General features: G+C 44.5%; 1 protein-coding gene across 1 annotated transcript in view; it reads left to right on the top strand.

Moving 5' to 3' along the window:
• The window catches only part of LOC119932809 (protein mono-ADP-ribosyltransferase PARP14-like), a 126,488-nt gene that overhangs the window by 51,134 nt on the left and 53,841 nt on the right, over positions 1-21,513 (top strand). Inside the window, exons 8-11 of the mRNA XM_038751964.1 lie at positions 3,840-4,064; positions 11,409-11,499; positions 15,401-15,526; positions 20,999-21,061. Of these exons, the coding sequence (XP_038607892.1) occupies positions 3,840-4,064; positions 11,409-11,499; positions 15,401-15,526; positions 20,999-21,061 (505 nt within the window). The remainder of the gene's footprint in view (positions 1-3,839; positions 4,065-11,408; positions 11,500-15,400; positions 15,527-20,998; positions 21,062-21,513) is intronic.

Below are 21,513 nucleotides of genomic sequence, written 5' to 3'. Positions count from 1 at the left end.
ATTCACTCATTCATTCAATTGTATTTATTACTCTCTATATTTTACTTGTCCATATTTATCATTCTATTTATTTTGTTAATGATGTGCGTTTAGCTTTAATTCTATTTGTTCTGACGACTTGACACCCGTCCACATGTTTTGTTTTGTTGTCCGTGTCCCCCTTCTAGACCGTGAGCCCGCTGTGGGGTAGGGACCATCTCTATATGTTCATTCACTCATTCGTTCAATCGTATTTATTACTCTCTATATTTTACTTGTCCATATTTATCATTCTATTTATTTTGTTAATAATGTGCGTTTAGCTTTAATTCTATTTGTTCTGACGACTTGACACCCGTCCACATGTTTTGTTTTGTTGTCCGTGTCCCCCTTCTAGACCGTGAGCCCACTGTGGGGTAGGGACCATCTCTATATGTTCATTCACTCATTCATTCAATCGTATTTATTACTCTCTATATTTTACTTGTCCATATTTATCATTCTATTTATTTTGTTAATAATGTGCGTTTAGCTTTCATTCTATTTGTTCTGACGACTTGACACCCGTCCACATGTTTTGTTTTGTTGTCTGTCTCCCCTTTCTAGACCGTGAGCCCACTGTGGGGTAGGGACCATCTCTATATGTTCATTCATTCATTCATTCAATAGTATGTATTACTCTCTATATTTTACTTGTCCATATTTATCATTCTATTTATTTTGTTCATGATGTGCGTTTAGCTTTAATTCTATTTGTTCTGACGACTTGACACCCGTCCACATGTTTTGTTCTGCTGTCTGTGTCCTCCTTCTCGACCGTGAGCCCGCTGTCGGATAGGGGCCGTCTCTATATGTTCATTCATTCATTCACTCAATCGTATTTATTACTCTCTATATTTTACTAGTCCATATTTATCATTCTATTTATTTTGTTAATGATGTGCGTTTAGCTTTAATTCTATTTGTTCTGACGACTTGACACCCGTCCACATGTTTTGTTTTGTTGTCTGTCTCCCCCTTCTAGACTGTGAGCCCGCTGTCGGGTAGGTACCATCTCTATATGTTCATTCATTCAATCGTATTTATTACTCTCTATATTTTACTTGTCCATTTTTATCATTCCATTTATTTTGTTAATGATGTGCGTTTAGCTTTAATTCTATTTGTTCTGACGACTTGACACCCATCCACATGTTTTGTTCTGTTGCCTGTGTCCTCCTTCTCGACCGTGAGCCCGCTGTCGGATAGGGGCCGTCTCTATATGTTCATTCATTCATTCACTCAATCGTATTTATTACTCTCTATATTTTACTAGTCCATATTTATCATTCTATTTATTTTGTTAATGATGTGCGTTTAGCTTCAATTCTATTTGTTCTGATGACTTGACACCCGTCCACATGTTTTGTTTCGTTGTCTGTCTCCCCCTTCTAGACCGTGAGCCCGCTGTCGGGTAGGGACCGTCTCTATATGTTCATTCATTCATTCATTCAATAGTATGTATTACTCTCTATATTTTACTTGTCCATATTTATCATTCTATTCATTTTGTTAATGATGTGCGTTTAGCTTTCATTCTATTTGTTCTGACGACTTGACACCCGTCCACATGTTTTGTTCTGTTGTCTGTGTCCTCCTTCTCGACCGTGAGCCCGCTGTCGGATAGGGGCCGTCTCTATATGTTCATTCATTCATTCACTCAATCGTATTTATTACTCTCTATATTTTACTTCTCCATATTTATCATTCTATCCATTTTGTTAATGATGTGCGTTTAGCTTTAATTCTATTTGTTCTGACGACTTGACACCATTCCACATGTTTTGTTTTGTTGTCTGTCTTCCCCTTCTAGACTATGAGCCCACTGTGGGGTAGGGACCATCTCTATATGTTCATTCACTCATTCATTCAATCGTATTTATTACTCTCTATATTTTACTTGTCCATATTTATCATTCTATTTATTTTGTTAATAATGTGCGTTTAGCTTTCATTCTATTTGTTCTGACGACTTGACACCCGTCCACATGTTTTGTTTTGTTGTCTGTCTCCCCTTTCTAGACCGTGAGCCCACTGTGGGGTAGGGACCATCTCTATATGTTCATTCATTCATTCATTCAATAGTATGTATTACTCTCTATATTTTACTTGTCCATATTTATCATTCTATTTATTTTGTTCATGATGTGCGTTTAGCTTTAATTCTGTTTGTTCTGACGACTTGACACCCGTCCACATGTTTTGTTCTGCTGTCTGTGTCCTCCTTCTCGACCGTGAGCCCGCTGTCGGATAGGGGCCGTCTCTATATGTTCATTCATTCATTCACTCAATCGTATTTATTACTCTCTATATTTTACTAGTCCATATTTATCATTCTATTTATTTTGTTAATAATGTGCGTTTAGCTTTCATTCTATTTGTTCTGACGACTTGACACCCGTCCACATGTTTTGTTTTGTTGTCTGTCTCCCCTTTCTAGACCGTGAGCCCACTGTGGGGTAGGGACCATCTCTATATGTTCATTCATTCATTCATTCAATAGTATGTATTACTCTCTATATTTTACTTGTCCATATTTATCATTCTATTCATTTTGTTAATGATGTGCGTTTAGCTTTCATTTTATTTGTTCTGACGACTTGACACCCGTCCACATGTTTTGTTCTGCTGTCTGTGTCCTCCTTCTCGACCATGAGCCCGCTGTCGGATAGGGGCCGTCTCTATATGTTCATTCATTCATTCACTCAATCGTATTTATTACTCTCTATATTTTACTAGTCCATATTTATCATTCTATTTATTTTGTTAATGATGTGCGTTTAGCTTTAATTCTATTTGTTCTGACGACTTGACACCCGTCCACATGTTTTGTTTTGTTGTCTGTCTCCCCCTTCTAGACTGTGAGCCCGCTGTCGGGTAGGTACCATCTCTATATGTTCATTCATTCAATCGTATTTATTACTCTCTATATTTTACTTGTCCATTTTTATCATTCCATTTATTTTGTTAATGATGTGCGTTTAGCTTTAATTCTATTTGTTCTGACGACTTGACACCCATCCACATGTTTTGTTCTGTTGCCTGTGTCCTCCTTCTCGACCGTGAGCCTGCTGTCGGATAGGGGCCGTCTCTATATGTTCATTCATTCATTCACTCAATCGTATTTATTACTCTCTATATTTTACTAGTCCATATTTATCATTCTATTTATTTTGTTAATGATGTGCGTTTAGCTTCAATTCTATTTGTTCTGATGACTTGACACCCGTCCACATGTTTTGTTTCGTTGTCTGTCTCCCCCTTCTAGACCGTGAGCCCGCTGTCGGGTAGGGACCGTCTCTATATGTTCATTCATTCATTCATTCAATAGTATGTATTACTCTCTATATTTTACTTGTCCATATTTATCATTCTATTCATTTTGTTAATGATGTGCGTTTAGCTTTCATTCTATTTGTTCTGACGACTTGACACCCGTCCACATGTTTTGTTCTGTTGTCTGTGTCCTCCTTCTCGACCGTGAGCCCGCTGTCGGATAGGGGCCGTCTCTATATGTTCATTCATTCATCCATTCAATCGTATTTATTACTCACTATATTTTACTTCTCCATATTTATCATTCTATCCATTTTGTTAATGATGTGCGTTTAGCTTCAATTCTATTTGTTCTGACGACTTGACACCCGTCCACGTGTTTTGTTCTGTTGTCTGTCTCGCCCGCTGTCGGGTAGGGACCGACTCTAGATGTTGCCCACTTGGCCTTCCCAAGCGCTTACTACAGTGCTCTGCACGCAGTAAGCGCTCGATAGATACGATTGAATGAATGAATGATTGATTGATTGACGTCTGTTGCTTTTCAGCTCCTCAAGGACGTCGTGGAGAAGTGCCTGGAGATCACGGAGAGGCGACGCTTTCAGTCCGTGACCTTCCCGGCCATCGGCTCCGGAAACCTGTGCTACCCCCCGGCCGTGGTGGCCCGCACCATGGTCGAGGCGGTCAACCAGTTCAGCCAGCTCAAACAGCCGCTCAGCGTGCTTTCCCGGGTCCATATTGTCGTGTTCCCCCAAAACAAGGACAGCATCCAGGTACGGGCCTCGGTTGCTTGTCTTCCCCTCCAAAAACCCTAATGATGGTTCCCAGCGCTTAGTACAGTGCCTGGCACGCAAGGAGAAGCAGCGTGGCTCGGTGGAAAGAGCCCGGGCTTTGGAGTCAGAGGTCATATGTTCAAATTCCGGCTCCACCACTTAATAATAATGGTATTTGTTAAGCGCTTACTATGGGCAAAGCACTGTTCTAAGCGCTGGGGGGGATACAAGGCGATCAGGTTGTCCCGCGTGGGGCTCACAATCTTAATCCCCATTTTCCAGACTGAGGCCCAGAGAAGTGACTTAACCACAGTCACACAGCTGACAATTGGCGGGGCCGGGATTGGAACCCATGACCTCTGACTCCAAAGCCCCGGCTCTTTCATCATCATCATCATCAATCGTATTTATTGAGCGCTTACTGTGTGCAGAGCCCTGTACTAAGCGCTTGGGAAGTCCAGGTTGGCAACATATAGAGACAGTCCCTACCCAACAGTGGGCTCACGGTCGAAAAGGGGGGGGGGAGTCTAAAAGGGGGATTTATTGAGCACTTACTATGTGCAAAGCACTGTTCTAAGTGCTGGGGAGGTTACAAGGTGATCAGGTTGTCCCACGGGGGGCTCACAGTCTTCATCCCCATTTTACAGGTGAGGTAACTGAGGCATGGAGAATAATAATAATAATAATAGTAATAATGGCATTTATTAAGCTCTTACTATGTACAAAGCACTGTTCTAAGCGCTGGGGGGGTTACAAGGTGATCAGGTTGTCCCACGGGGGGCTCACAGTCTTCATCCCCATTTTACAGGTGAGGTAACTGAGGCATGGAGAATAATAATAATAATAATAATGGCATTTATTAAGCACTTACTATGTGCAAAGCACTGTTCTAAGTGCGAGGAGGTTACAAGGTGATCAGGTTGTCCCACGGGGGGCTCACAGTCTTAATCCCCATTTTCCAGATGAGGGAACTGAGGCTTGGAGAAGTGAAGTGACTTGCCCAAAGTCACACAGCTGACAATTGGCAGAGCTGGGATTTGAACCCATGACCTCTGACTCCAAAGCCCGGGCTCTTTCCACTGAGCCACGCTGCTTCTCTAATATTGATGGCATTTATTAAGCACTTACTTTGTGCAAAGCACTGTTCTAAGAGCTGGGGAGGTTACAAGGTGATCAGGTGGTCCCATAGGGGGCTCACAGTCAATCCCCATTTTCCAGATGAGGGAACTGAGGCCCAGAGAAGTGAAGTGACTTGCCCAGAGTCACACGGCTGACAATCGGCAGAGCCGGGATTTGAACCCGTGACCTCTGACTCCAAAGCCCGGGCTCTTTCCACTGAGCCACGAGATATTGTCAGCTGTACTAGAGAAGCAGCATGGCTCAGTGGAAAGAGTCCGGGCTTTGGAGCCAGAGGTCATGGGTTCAAATCCCGACTCCACCCTTTGTCAGCAGTGTGACTTTGGGCAAGTCACTTAACTTCTCTGAGCCTCAGTTACCTCATCTGGAAAATGGGGATTAAGACTGTGAGCCCCACGTGGGACAACCTGATCACCTTGTATCCCCCTCAGCGCTTAGAACAGTGCTTTGCACAGAGTAAGTGCTTAATAAATGCCATTATTATTATTAGTAGTAGTAGTAGTAAGCACTTAACAAATACCACAGTTATTATTATTGGTTATTATTGTTAATGATGATAATGATAGTAATAGCGCTTAGTAATAATAATAATAATGATGATGGCATTTGTTAAGCACGTACTATGTGCCAAGCACTGTTCTAAGCGCTGGGGGGATACAAGGTGATCAGGTTGTCCCACATGGGGCTCCCAGTCTTCATCCCCATTTTACAGATGAGGGAACTGAGGCTCAGAGAAGTTAAGTGACTTGCCCAGTGTCACACAGCAGACATGTGGCAGAGCTGGGATTCAAACCCATGACCTCTGACTCCAAATCCCGGGCTCTTCTCCCCTGACCCGTGCTGCTTCTCTAGCACAGTGCTCTGCACACAGTAAGCGCTCAATAAATACGATTGAATGAATGAATGAATAATCGTGGTATTTGCTAAACGCTTACTGTGTGCCAGGCACTGTACTAAGCGCTGGGGTGGAACCAAGCAAGTAGGCTTGGACACAGTCCCTGCCCCACGAGGGGCTCACGGTCTCGATCCCCGTTTTCCAGATGAGGGAACTGAGGCCCAGAGACGTGAAGTGACTCGTCCAAGGTCACACAGCAGACAAGTGGCAGAGCGGAGATTAGAACCCTTGTTCTGACTCCCCAGTCGTGCGCCATTCAATCGTTCATTCAATCCTATTTATTGAGCGCTCACCGTGTGCAAAGCACTGTACGCTTCTAGACTGTGAGCCCGCTGTTGGGTAGGGACTGTCTCTATGTGTTGCCGACTTGTACTTCCCAAGCGCTTAGTACAGTGCTCTGCACACAGTAAGCACTCAATAAATACGATTGATTGATTGATTGATACTAAGCGCTTGGGGGAGTACAATATAGCAAGAGACACATTCAATCAATCAATCAATCCCTGCCCACCTTGGGTTTACAGTCTAGAAAGTCTATTTGATCTTAATAATAATAATAACAATAATAATGATGGAATTAGTCAAGCAGCACGGCGTAGTGGATAGAGCAAGGGGGTGGGAGGCGGAAGGTCATGGGTTCTAATTCCGGCTCTGCTACTTATAATGGCATTTATTGAGCGCTTACTATGTGCAAAGCACTGTTCTAAGCGCTGGGGAGGATACAAGGCCATCAGGTTGTCCCACGGGGGGCTTACAGTCTTAATCCCCGTTTTCCAGATGAGATCACTGAGGCCCAGAGAAGTGAAGTGACTTGCCCAAAGTCACCCAGCTGACAATTGGCGGAGCCGGGATTTGAACCCATGACCTCTGACTCCAGAGCCGGGCTCTTTCCACTGAGCCACGCTGCTTCTCTATTTATTGAGCGCTTACTGTGTGCAAAGCACTGTTCTAAGCGCTGGGGAGGATACAAGGCCATCAGGTTGTCCCACGGGGGGCTTACAGTCTTAATCCCCGTTTTCCAGATGAGATCACTGAGGCCCAGAGAAGTGAAGTGACTTGCCCAAAGTCACCCAGCTGACAATTGGCGGAGTCGGGATTTGAACCCATGACCTCTGACTCCAAAGCCGGGCTCTTTCCACTGAGCCACGCTGCTTCTCTATTTATTGAGCGCTTACTGTGTGCAAAGCACTGTTCTAAGCGCTGGGGAGGATACAAGGCCATCAGGTTGTCCCACGGGGGGCTCACAGTCTTAATCCCTGTTTTCCAGATGAGGTCACTGAGGCCCAGAGAAGTCAAGTGACTTGCCCAAAGTCACCCAGCTGACAATTGGCGGAGTCGGGATTTGAACCCATGACCTCTGACTCCAGAGCCGGGCTCTTTCCACTGAGCCACGCTGCTTCTCTATTTATTGAGCGCTTACTGTGTGCAAAGCACTGTTCTAAGCGCTGGGGAGGATACAAGGCCATCAGGTTGTCCCACGGGGGGCTCACAGTCTTAATCCCTGTTTTCCAGATGAGGTCACTGAGGCCCAGAGAAGTCAAGTGACTTGCCCAAAGTCACCCAGCTGACAATTGGTGGAGCCTGGATTTGAACTCATGACCTCTGACTCCAAAGCCCGGGCTCTTTCCACTGAGCCACGCTGCTTCCCTGCGACTGCTGTGTGGCCTTACTTGTACACATTTATTCTATTTATTTGATTTTGTGAATATGTTTAGTTTTGTCGTCCGTCTCCCCCTTCTAGACTGTGAGCCCGTTGTCGGGTCGGGACCGTCTCTAGATGTTGCCGACTTGGACTTCCCAAGCGCTTAGTACAGTGCTCTGCACACAGGAAGCGCTAAATAAATGCTTAGAGAAGCTAAGGGAAGCACTGCTTAGAGAAGCAGCGTGGCTCAGTGGAAAAGAGCCCGGGCTTTGGAGTCAGAGGTCATGGGTTCAAATCCCAATCAATCAATCGTATTTATTGAGCGCTTACTGTGTGCAGAGCACTGTACTAAGCGCTTGGGAAGTCCAAGTTGGCAACATATAGAGACAGTCCCTACCCAACAGTGGGCTCACAGTCTAAAAGGGGGAGACAGAGAACAAAACCAAACACTTGTAAGCTGTGTGACTTTGGGCAAGTCACTTCACTTCTCTGGGCCTCAGTGACCTCATCTGTAAAATGGAGATTAAAACTGTGAGCCCCCCAGGGGACAACCTGATCACCTTGTAACCTCCCCAGTGCTTAGAACAGTGCTTTGCACATAGTAAGCGCTTAATAAATGCTGTTATTATTATTCATTCATTCATTCAATCATATTTATTGAGTGCTTACTGTGTGCAGAGCACTGTACTAAGCGCTTGGGAAGTCCAAGTTGGCAACATATAGAGACGGTCCCTAATAATAATAATAATGATGATGGTATTTCTTAAGCGCTTACTATGTGCAGAGCACTGTTCTAAGCGCTGGGGAGGTTACAAGGTGATCAGGCTGTCCCACGGGGGGCTCACAGTTTTTAATCCCCATTTTACAGATAAGGGAACTGAGGCCCAGAGAAGTGAAGCGACTTGCCCAAAGTCACACAGCTGACAATTGGCAGAGCCGGGATTTGAACCCATGACTTCTGACTCCAAAGCCCGGGCACTTTCCACTGAGCCACGCTGCTTCTCGGTCCCTACCCATCAACGGGCGCGCCAAGCACTGTTCTAAGCACTGGGGCGGAGGGGTTCTTGTGTCTAATAATAATGATGATGGTATTATCATTATCAGGAAACAGCATGGCTCAGTGGAAAGAGCATGGGCTTCGGGGGTCAGGGGTCGTGGGTTCAAATCCCGGCCCCACCGATTGTCAGCTGTGTGACTTTGGGCAAGTCACTTCACTTCTCTGTGCCTCAGTTGCCTCATCCGTCAAATGGGGATGAAGACTGTGAGCCCCATGGGGGACAACCTGATCAGCCTGTATCCCCCTCCGGCGCTTAGAACAGTGCTCTGCACATAGTAAGCGCTTCACAAATGCCATCATTATTTTAAGTGAATAAAATTTTAAAATTAAGCATTTTTAAGTGCTTTCTAGGGGCCAGGCGCTGTACTAAGCGTTGGGGCGAATACAAGCAAGTCGGATCGGACACAGCCCCTGTCCCACGGGGGGCTTACGGTCTCAATCCCCATTTTCCAGGTGAGGGAACGAAGGCCCAGAGAGGTGAAGTGAGTTGCCCAAGGTCACCCAGCAGACAGGTGGCGGAGCCGGGATTTGAACCCATGACCTTCTGAAACCCAGGCCCGGGCTCTACCCATTATACTGTACTGCTCTGACTGGGAGTCCTGTGAGCCCTACATGGGATAGGGACTGTGTCCGACCCAATTTGCTTGTCTCCACCTCGGCGCTTAGTACAGTGCCTGGCACATAGCAGGCGCTTAACGATACCACGATAATCATTCTTCTCGTCTTGTCTCATGCAATAATGACTAAGCAGCGTGGCTCGGTGGAAAGAGCCCGGGCTTTGGAGTCAGAGGTCATGGGTTCAAATCCCGGCTCCGCCACTTGTCGGCTGTGTGACCGCGGGCAAGTCACTTAACTTCTCTGGGCCTCAGTGACCTCATCTGTAAAATGGGGATTAAAACCGTGAGCCCCACGTGGGACAACCTGATCGCCTTGTATCCCCTCCAGCGTTTAGAACAGTGCTTTGCACATAGTAATCGCTTAACAAATACCATTATTATTATTATTATTGTATCCCCCCAGTGCTTAGAACAGTGCTTGGCATGTAGTAAGCACTTAACAAATCAATCAATCAATCAATCGTATTTATTGAGCGCTTACTGTGTGCAGAGCACTGTACTAAGCGCTTGGGAAGTCCAAGTTGGCAACATCTAGAGACAATCCCTACCCAACAGTGGGCTCACAGTCTAAAAGACAAACAAATGCCATTATTATTACTATTATTAGAAGGGGGAGATTGTTATTAGAAGGGGGATTATTATCCCGACTCCGCCACGTCTGCTTTGTGACCTTGGGCAAGTCACTTCACTTCCCTGGGCCTCGGTTCCCTCATCTGGAAAATGGGGATTAAAACCGTGAGCCCCCCGAGGGACAACCTGATCACCTTGTCACCTCCCCAGTGCTTAGAGCAGTGCTGTGCGCATAGTAAGCGCTTAACAAATCAATCAATCAATCAATCGTATTTATTGAGCGCTTACTGTGTGCAGAGCACTGTACTAAGTGCTTGGGAAGTGCAAGTTGGCAACATATAGAGACAGTCATCATCATCATCATCATCAATCGTATTTATTGAGCGCTTACTGTGTGCAGAGCACTGTACTAAGCGCTTGGGAAGTCCAAGTTGGCAACATCTAGAGACGGTCCCTACCCAACAGCGGGCTCACAGTCTAAAAGGGGGAGACGGAGAACAAAACCAAACATACTAACAAAATAAAATAAATAGAATAGATATGTACAAGTAAAATGAATAAATAAATAGAGTAATAAATATGTACCAACATATATAACATATATACAGGTGCTGTGGGGAAGAGAAGGACAAACAAATGCCATTATTATTACTATTATTAGAAGGGGGAGATTGTTGTTAGAAAGGGGATTATTATCCTGACTCCTCCACGTCTGCTGTGTGACCTTGGGCAAGTCACTCCATTTCCCTGGGCCTCAGTTCCCTCATCTGGAAAATGGGGATTAAAACCGCGAGCCCCCCGAGGGCCAACCTGATCACCTTGTCACCTCCCCAGTGCTTAGAACAGTGCTGTGCACATAGTAAGCGCTTCAATCAATCAATCAATCATATTTATTGAGCGCTTACTGTGTGCAGAGCACTGTACTAAGCGCTTGGGAAGTCCAAGTTGGCAACATATACAGTCCCTACCCAACAGTGGGCTCACAGTCTAAAAGGGGGAGACAGAGAACAAAACCAAACATACTAACAAAAGAAAATAAATAAAATAGATATGGAAAAGTAAAATGAATAAATAAATAAATAGAGTAATAAATATGTACCAACATATATACAGGTGCTGTGGGGAAGAGGACAAAGAAATGCCATTATTATTACTATTATTAGAAGGGGGAGATTGTTATTAGAAAGGGGATTATTATCCCGACTCCGCCACGTCTGCTGTGTGACCCTGGGCAAGTCACTTCACTTCCCTGGGCCTCAGTTCCCTCATCTGGAAAATGGGGATTAAAACTGTGAGCCCCCCGAGGGACAACCTGATCACCTTGTCACCTCCCCAACGCTTAGAGCAGTGCTGTGCACATAGTAAGCGCTTAACAAATGCCATTATTCTTATTAATTTTGATAAGTAACCGTGTCTCTGTTTTTAGGCTTTTTCCTCCGAATTCAACAGCAGGAAGGGCAGCGCGGCCCCCAAGCCCCAGACGGCCCCGAAGCCCCTCAAGATCCCAAGTAACCCAGGTGACATCAATCAATCAATCCGTCGGTGGTGTTTATTGAGCACTCACTATGTGCTGAGTGCTTGGGAGATTCATTCATTCATGCAATCGTATTTATTGAGCGCTTACAGCGTGCAGAGCACTGGACTAAGCGCTTGGGAAGTACACGTCGGCATGCCAGCAATGAACTCAAACTGCTGTGAGCCCACTGTTGGGTAGGGACCGTCTCTAGATGTTCCCAACTTGGTCTTCCCAAGCGCTTAGTACAGTGCTCTGCACACAGTAAGCGCTCAATAAATACGATTGAATGAATGAATGAGTGAGTGCTGGACTCTCCCACTTTTTATGAACCTCTCAGTTGGGACAAAGCAGCTCGGTCTAGGGGAAAGAGCCCAGGCTTGGGAGTCAGGAGGACCTGGGTTCTAATCCCGCCACACCCGTCTGCTGTGTGACCGTGGGCGAGTCACTTCACTTCTCTGGGCCTTTAGTTCCCGCATCTGTAAAATGGGGATTCATTCATTCATTCATTCGTCTTTATTGAGCGCTTACTGTGTGCAGAGCACTGTACTAAGCGCTTGGGAAGTGCAAGTTGGCAACATAGAGAGACGGTCCCGACCCAACAGTGGGGGATTCAATCCTCTTCCCTCCTACTTGGTGAGCCCCATGTGGGAACGGGGAATGAGTCTGACTTGATTATCTGGTATCTAGCTTAATAATAATAACAACCTGATCACCTTGTAACCTCCCCAGTGCTTAGAACAGTGCTTTGCACAGAGTAAGCACTTAATAAATGCCATTATTATTATTATTATTATTATTATTATTATTGTCATCATCATCATCATCATTATTATTTTATCTTATTATAATATATTTTATTATAATTATAATATAGTCTAATATAATATGATGATATAATTAATATGATATGATATGTTATAGTATATATTTACATGCAATATATAATATATTAATATTGTAATTATATTATATTATTAATAATGATGGCATTTGTTAAGCGCTTACTATGTGCCAAGCACTGTTCTAAGCACTGGGGGGGATACAAGGTGATCAGGTTGTCCCACGGAGGGCTCAGAGTCATTCATTCATTCATTCATTCAATCGTATTTATTGAGCGCTTCCTGTGTGCAGAGCACTGGACTAAGCACTTGGGAAGTCCAAGTTGGCAACATATAGAGACAGTCCCTACCCAACATTCATTTCATTCATTCAATCAATCATATTTATTGAGCGCTTGCTGTGTGCAGAACACTGTACTAAGCGCTTGGGAAGTGCAAGTCAGCAACATCTAGAGACGGTCCCTACCTAACAGTGGTAGGGTATACTACCACTACCACTAAGTGCTTCTAGACTGTGAGCCCGCTGTGGGGTAGGGACCGTCTCTAGATGTTGCCAACTTGGACTTCCCAAGCGCTTAGTCCAGTGCCCTGCACGCAGGAAGCGCTCAATAAATACGATTGAATGAATGAATTACTCTATTTATTTTACTTGTACATATTTTTATTCTATTTATTTTATTTCGTTAATATGTTTTGTTTTGTTGTCTGTCGTCTCCCCCTTCTATACTGTGAGCCCGCTGTTGGGTAGGGACCGTCTCTAGATATTGCCAACTTGGACTTCCCAAGCGCTTAGCACAGTGCCCTGCACGCAGTAAGCGCTCAATAAGTACGATTGAATGAATGAATGAATTACTCTATTTATTTATTTATTTTACTTGCACGTATTTTTATTCTATTTATTTTATTTCGTTAATATGTTTTGTTTTGTTGTCTGTCGTCTCCCCCTTCTATAGTGTGAGCCCGCTGGTGGGTAGGGACCGTCTCTAGATGTTGCCAACTTGGACTTCCCAAGCGCTTAGTCCAGTGCCCTGCACGCAGTAAGCGCTCAATAAATACGATTGAATGAATGAATGAATTACTCTATTTATTTATTTATTTTACTTGTACATATTTTTATTCTATTTATTTTAGTTCATTAATAGGTTTTGTTTTGTTGTCTGTTGTCTCCCCCTTCTATACTGTGAGCCCGCTGTTGGGTAGGGACCGTCTCTAGATATTGCCAACTTGGACTTCCCAAGCGCTTAGCACAGTGCCCTGCACGCAGTAAGCGCTCAATAAGTACGATTGAATGAATGAATGAATTACTCTATTTATTTATTTATTTTACTTGCACGTATTTTTATTCTATTTATTTTATTTCGTTAATATGTTTTGTTTTGTTGTCTGTCGTCTCCCCCTTCTATACTGTGAGCCCGCTGGTGGGTAGGGACCGTCTCTAGATGTTGCCAACTTGGACTTCCCAAGCGCTTAGTACAGTGCTCTGCACACAGTAAGCGCTCAATAAATATGACTGAATGAATGAATGAATTACTCTATTTATTTATTTATTTTACTTGTACATATTTTTATTCTATTTATTTTATTTTGTTAATATGTTTTGTTTTGTTGTCTGTCGTCTCCCCCTTCTATACTGTGAGCCTGCTGTTGGGTCAGGACCGTCTCTAGATGTTGCCAACTTGGACTTCCCAAGTGCTTAGTCCAGTGCCCTGCACGCAGTAAGCGCTCAATAAATACGATTGAATGAATGAATGAATTACTCTATTTATTTATTTATTTTACTTGTACATATTTTTATTCTATTTATTTTATTTCGTTAATAGGTTTTGTTTTGTTGTCTGTCGTCTCCCCCTTCTATACTGTGAGCCCGCTGGTGGGTAGGGACCGTCTCTAGACGTTGCCAACTTGGACTTCCCAAGCGCTTAGCCCAGTGCCCTGCACGCAGGAAGCGCTCAATAAATACGATTGAATGAATGAATGAATTACTCTATTTATTTATTTTACTTGTACATATTTTTATTCTATTTATTTTATTTTGTTAATATGCTTTGTTTTGTTGTCTGTCATCTCCCCCTTCTATACTGTGAGCCTGCTGTTACGTAGGGACCGTCTCTAGATGTTGCCAACTTGGACTTCCCAAGCGCTTAGTCCAGTGCCCTGCATGCAGTAAGCGCTCAATAAATATGATTGAATGAATGAATGAATTACTCTATTTATTTATTTATTTTACCTGCACATATTTTTATTCTATTTATTTCATTTCGTTAATATGTTTTGTTCTGTTGTCCATCTCCCCCTTCTAGACTGTGAGCCCGCTGTTGGGTAGGGACCGTCTCTAGACATTGCCAACTTGGACTTCTGTATATATGTATATATGGTTGTACATATTTATTACTCTATTTATTTATTTATTTATTTATTTTACTTTTACATTTCTATCCTACTTATTTTATTTTGTTGGTATGTTTGGTTCTGTTCTCTGTCTCCCCCTTTTAGACTGTGAGCCCACTGTTGGGTAGGGACTGTCTCTATGTGATGCCAATCTGTACTTCCCAAGCGCTTAGTACAGTGCTCTGCACATAGTAAGCGCTCAATAAATACGATTGATTGATTGATTGATTGATTCCCAAGCGCTTAGCCCAGTGCCCTGCACGCAGGAAGCGCTCAATCAATACGATTGATTGATTGATTCTCTGTGATGGGGATTCATTCATTCATTCAATCGGGCTCGCAGTCTAGAAGGGAGAGACGGACAACAAAACGAAACATATTTTTGCCATGATTGATATTGATGGCGGACGGTGAGCCCACTGTTGGGTAGGGACCGTCTCTAGATGTTGCCAACTTGGACTTCCCAAGCGCTCAGTACAGTGCTCTGCGCTCAATAAATATGATTGATGATGATGTTGATGGGCAACATTACTGCCCATCAATTTATCAAGCGCTGACTGTGTAATCCCCCGGCCCTGGCCCGGGTCAAGGGGGTGGGCGACCTTCTCAGCGGGCATGAATCAGTCAATCGGTCGTATTTATTGAGCGCTTACGAGCTCCTCGCACCTTCCTCAGACCGCGTGGGGATCCCCGCCGTGGAGATCGGGCCCGTCCGGCTGGAGGTGACCTGTGGAGACATCACCCGGGAGGACGGGGACGCCGTCGTCAACATCACCAACACCACCCTCACCCTCAGAAGAGGTAGCCCTGCCAGCCTCGGGTGACCCCGAGACTCCCCCTCTCCATCCCCCCGCCTTACCTCCTTCCCTTCCCCACAGCACCTGTATATATGTATATATGGTTGTACATATTTATTACTCCATTTATTTATTTATTTTACTTGTACATTTCTATCCTATTTATTTTATTTTGTTGGTGTGTTTGGTTCTGTTCTCTGTCTCCCCCTTTTAGACTGTGAGCCCACTGTTGGGTAGGGACCGTCTCTATGTGTTGCCAATTTGTACTTCCCAAGCGCTTAGTACAGTGCTCTGCACATAGTAAGCGCTCAATAAATACGATTGATTGATTGATTGATTGACCCCGGGGTGGCACGGGGGCCACGGGGTGGGCTCTGACTCGCCACACGCCGCAGGCCGCAGGCCTGAGACGGCCTGCCGGGCCTCACTCGGCGGCAACAATAATAATAACAATCATAATAACGGCATTTATTAAGCACTTACTAGGGACCGTCTCTATATGTTGCCAATTTGTACTTCCCAAGCGCTTAGTACAGTGCTCTGCACATAGTAGGCACTCAGTAAATACGATTGATGATGATGATGATGCAAAGCACTGGGGAGGTTACAAGGTGATCACGTTGTCCCTCGGGGGGCTCCCAGTCTCCATCCCCATTTTCCAGATGAGGTCACTGAGGCTCAGAGAAGTGAAGTGACTTGCCCAAAGTCACACAGCTGACAATTGGCAGAGCCGGATTAATAATAATAATAATGGTATTTGTTAAGCGCTTACTATGTGCCAAGCACTGTTCTAAGCGCTGGGGAGGTTACAAGGCCATCAGGTTGTCCAACAGGGGGCTCACAGTCTTAGTCTCCATTTTACAGATGAAATAACTGAGGCCCAGAGAAGTGAAGTGACTTGCCCAAAGTCACACAGCTGACAACTGGTAGAGCCGGGATTTGAACCCATAATAATAATAATAATAATAATAATAATAATAATAATAATGGTATTTGTTAAGCGCTTACTATGTGCAAAGCACCGTTCTAAGCGCTGGGGAGGTTACAAGGCGATCAGGTTGTCCCTCATGGGGCTCATAGTCTTAGTCCCCATTTTACAAATCAGGTCACTGAGGCCCAGAGAAGTGAAGTGACTTGCCCAAAGTCACCCAGCTGACAATTGGCAGAGCCGGGATTTGAACCCATAATAATAATAATAATAATAATGATAATAATAATAATGGCATTTATTAAGCGCTTACTATGTGCAAAGCACCATTCTAAGCGCTGGGGAAGTTACAAGGCGATCAGGTTGTCCCATGGCGGGGGCTCACAGTCTTAATCCCCATTTTCCAGATGAGGTCACTGAGGCCCAGAGAAGTGAAGTGACTTGCCCAAAGTCAACCAGCTGACAATTGGCAGAGCTGGGATTTGAACCAATAAGAATAATAATAATAATAATAATAATAATAGCATTTATTAAGCGCTTACTATGTGCAAAGCACTGTTCTAAGCACTGGGGAAGTTACAAGGTGATCAGGTTGTCCCTCACGGGGCTCCCAGTCTTAATCCCCATTTTACAGTTGAGGTCACTGAGGCCCAGATAAGTGAAGTGACTTGCCCAAAGTCACACAGCTGACAATTGGCAGAGCCGGAATTTGAACCCATAATAATAATAATAATAATAATAATGGTATTTGTTAAGCATTTACTATATGCAAAGCACTGTTCTAAGCGCTGGTGAGGTTACAAGGCGATCAGGTTGTCCCACGGGGTCTCACAGTCTTCATCCCCATTTTCCAGATGAGGTCACTGAGGCCCAGAGAAGTGAAGTGACTTGTCCAAAGTCACCCAGCTGACACTTGGCAGAGCCGGGATTTGAACCCATGACCTGTGACTCCAAAGCCCGGGCTGTTTCCACTGAGCCACACTGCTTCTCTCAGGGAAGGCCTCAGTGGAGTTGGGGGGAATGGGGGTGACTCCCAGGACCGGGTCGGGGGGCTCCCCATCCTTCGCCTCACCTGCGCGTAACCTCGCCCTTCGACCCGGCCCGACCCTGGGGGCTGCCGGGGCAATGAGAAGCAGCGCGGCTCAGTGGAAAGAGCCCGGGCTTTGGAGTCAGAGGTCGTGGGTTCAAATCCCGGCTCCACCACTTCTCAGCTGTGTGACTTTGGGCAAGTCACTTCACTTCCCTGGGCCTCAGTTCCCTCATCTGGAAAATGGGGATGAAGACTGTGAGCCCCCGGTGGGACAACCTGATCACCTTGTAACCTCCTTCCCACAGCACATGTATATATGTTTGTACATATTTATTACTCTATTTATCTTCTAGATTGTGAGCCCACTGTTGAGTAGGGACCGTCTCTATATGTTGCCAACTTGGACTTCCCAAGCGCTTAGTACAGTGCTCTGCACACAGTAAGCGCTCAATAAATACGATTGATTGATTGCCCCCACGGCGCCGTCGTGACTCCTGAGCCGCCCTGTGCCCACTGACGGGGCCCAGCGGAGATGAATATATGTACATAAGCTTTTAGTCAATCAATCAATCAATCAATCAATCGTATGTATTGAGCGCTTACTGTGTGCAGAGCACTGGACTAAGCGCTTGGGAAGTCGAAGTTGGCAACATCTAGAGACGATCCCTACCCAACAGTGGGCTTGCAATCGTATTTATTGAGCGCTTACTGGGTGCAGAGCACTGGACTAAGCGCTTCGGAAGTCCAAGGTGGCAACATCTAGAGACGGTCCCTACCCAGCAGTGGGCTTACAATCATATTTATTGAGCGCTTACTGTGTGCAGAGCACTGGACTAAGCGCTTGGGAAGTCCAACTGGGCAACATCTAGAGACGGTCCCTACCCAACAGTGGGTTTACAGGTCATGGGTTCAAACCCCGGCTCCGCCAATTGCCAGCTGTGTGACTTTGGACAAGTCACTTCACTTCTCTAGACTGTGAGCCCACTGTTGGGTAGGGACCATCTCTTTATGTTGCCAACTTGGACTTCCCAAGCGCTTAGTACAGTGCTCTGCATGCAGTAAGCGCTCAATAAATACGATTGATTGATAGATTGATTGATTCTCTGTGATGGGGAGTCATTCATTCATTCATTCATTCAATCAGGCCCACAGTCTATAAGGGGGAGACAGACAACAAAACATATTAACGAAATAAAATAAATAGACTAAATATGTACAAATAAAATAAATAAAAATAAATATTCATTCATTCATTCATTCAATCGTACTTATTGAGCGCGTACTGTGTGCAGAGCACTGTACTAAGCACTTTGGAATTCCAAGTGGGCAACATGAGCCCACTGTTGGGTAGGGACTGTCTCTATGTGTTGCCAATCTGTACTTCCCAAGCGCTTAGTACAGTGCTCTGCACATAGTAAGCGCTCAATAAATACGATTGATTGATTGATTGATTGATCTAGAGACAGTCCCTACCCAACAGCGGGCTCACAGTCTAGAAGAGGGAGACAGAGAACAAAACAAAACATACTAACAGAATAAAATAAATAGAATAGATATGTACAAGTAAAATAAATAAATAGAGTAATAGTAATAGTAGTAATATTACTAATAGTAGTAATCTAGTAGCAGTCTAGACTGTGAGCCCACTGTTGGGTAGGGACCGTCTCTATATGTTGCCAACTTGGACTTCCCAAGCGCTTAGTACAGTGCTCTGCACACAGTAAGCACTCAATAAATACGATTGATTGTAATAGTAATTTTAATACTCTATTTATTTATTTTACTTGTACATATTCTATTTATTTTATTTTGTGAATATGTTTTGTTTTGTTCTCTGTCTCCCCCTTCTAGACTGTGAGCCCACTGTTGTGTAAAGTCCGTCTCTAGATATTGCCAACTTGTACTTCCCAAGTGCTTAGTACAGTGCTCTGCACACATTAAGTGCTCAATAAATATGATTGAATGAATGAATAATAATAATAATAATAATTATGAATGAATGAATGAATAACAATAATTATTATTATTATGATCATATTTGTTAAACGCTTACTATGTGCCAGACACTGTTCTAAGCGCTGGGGCAGGTACAAAGTAATCAGGTTGGACACAGACCATCATCAATCGTATTTATTGAGCGCTTACTATGTGCAGAGCACTGTACTAAGCGCTCGATAATAATAATAATTTTGGTATTTGTTAAGCACTTACTACGTGCAAAGCACTGTTCTAAGCGCTGGGGAGGATACAAGGTGATCAGGTTGTCCCATGTGGGACTCCCAATCTTAAACCCCATTTTACAGATGAGGTAACCGAGGCACAGAGAAGTTAAGTGACTTGCCCAGAGTCACACAGCTGACAAGCGGCAGAGCTGGGACTTGAACCCATGACCTCTGACACCCAGGCCCGGGCTCTTTCCACTGAGCCAGACCATATGATAATTATAATCATCATCATCAATCGTGTTTATTGAGCGCTTACTATGTGCAGAGCACTGTACTAAGCGCTTGGGAAGTACAAATTGGCAACATATAGAGACAGTCCCTACCCAACAGTGGGCTCACAGTTTAAAAGGGGGAGACAGAGACCAAACATACTAACAAAATAAAATAAATAGGTATTAACAACAATATTAACCAAGCAACAGTGCTTTGCACATAGTAAGTGCTTAATCGTCATCATCATCATCATCAATCGTATTTATTGAGTGCTTACTATGTGCAGAGCACTGTACTAAACGCTTGGGAAGTACAAATTGGCAACATATAGAGACAGTCCCTACCCAACAGTGGGCTCACAGTCTAAAAGGGGAAGACAGATCTTAATAAATCCCATCATTATTATTATTATTATTTATTAATTATTATTAATCTTCTAGACTGTGAGCCCACTGTTGGGTAGGGACCGTCTCTATATGTTGCCAACTTGTACTTCCCAAGCGCTTAGTCCAGTGCTCTGCACACAGTAAGCGCTCAATAAATCCGATCGATTGATTAATCCCCATTGCACAGATGAGTAACTGAGGCCCAGAGAAGTGAAGTGACTTGCCCAAGGTCACACAGCTGGCAACCTGATAACCTTGTATCCTCCCCAGCGCTGAGAATAGTTTATATGTTTGGTTTTGTCGTCCGTCTCCCCCTTCTAGACCGTGAGCCCGCTGTCGGGTAGGGACCGTCTCTCGATGTTGCCAACTTGGACTTCCCAAGCGCTCAGTACAGTGCTCTGCGCACAGTAAGCGCTCAATAAATACGATTGAATGAATGAATTAATGAATGCCCCCGAACTAACGTATCTATTCTATTGACAGATCTATTCTATTTATTTTGTTAGTATGTTTGGTTTTGTTCTCTGTCTCCCCCTTTTAGACTGTGAGCCCACTGTTGGGTAGGGACTGTCTCTATATGTTGCCAACTTGGACTTCCCAAGCGCTTAGTACAGTGCTCTGCACATAGTAAGCGCTCAATAAATACGATTGATGATTGATGGTGAACTAACCCGGATCCTGTGGTCCCCCTCAGGTGTTTCCAAGGCGATTATGGAGGCGGCGGGCCAGGACATCGTGGACATCTGTGCCCAGTTGGGTAGGTGGCGGGACCCCCGGGGGGGTGCTGGGAGAGACGCCCACTCTTGGGTAGGGACCGTCTCTAGATGTTGCCAACTTGGACTTCCCAAGCGCTTAGTCCAGTGCTCTGCACACAGGAAGCGCTCAATAAATACGATTGATTGATTTGGCCCGCCAGGAAACTGAGGCCGGCCTCGCCGTAGTGCCTAGTGTGGAGGTAATAATAATAATAATAATCATAATAATGGCATTTGTTAAGCGCTTACTACGTGCCAAGCACTGCTCTAAGCGCTGGGGGGATACAAGGTGATCAGGTTGTCCCACTGGGGGCTCACAGTCTTCATCCCCGAATTACAGATTGAAGCACCGAGAAGTTAATAAGAATATTAAATAATGGTATGTGTTAAGCACTTACTATGTGCAAAGCACTGTTCTAAGCGCTGCGAGGATACAAGGTGATCAGGTTGTCCC

This window comes from Tachyglossus aculeatus, chromosome 1 (assembly GCF_015852505.1).
Source record: "Tachyglossus aculeatus isolate mTacAcu1 chromosome 1, mTacAcu1.pri, whole genome shotgun sequence".
NCBI lineage: Eukaryota > Metazoa > Chordata > Mammalia > Monotremata > Tachyglossidae > Tachyglossus > Tachyglossus aculeatus.
The sequence above is the reverse complement of the archived record's forward strand: the minus strand, read 5'-3'. Positions and strand labels throughout refer to the sequence as shown.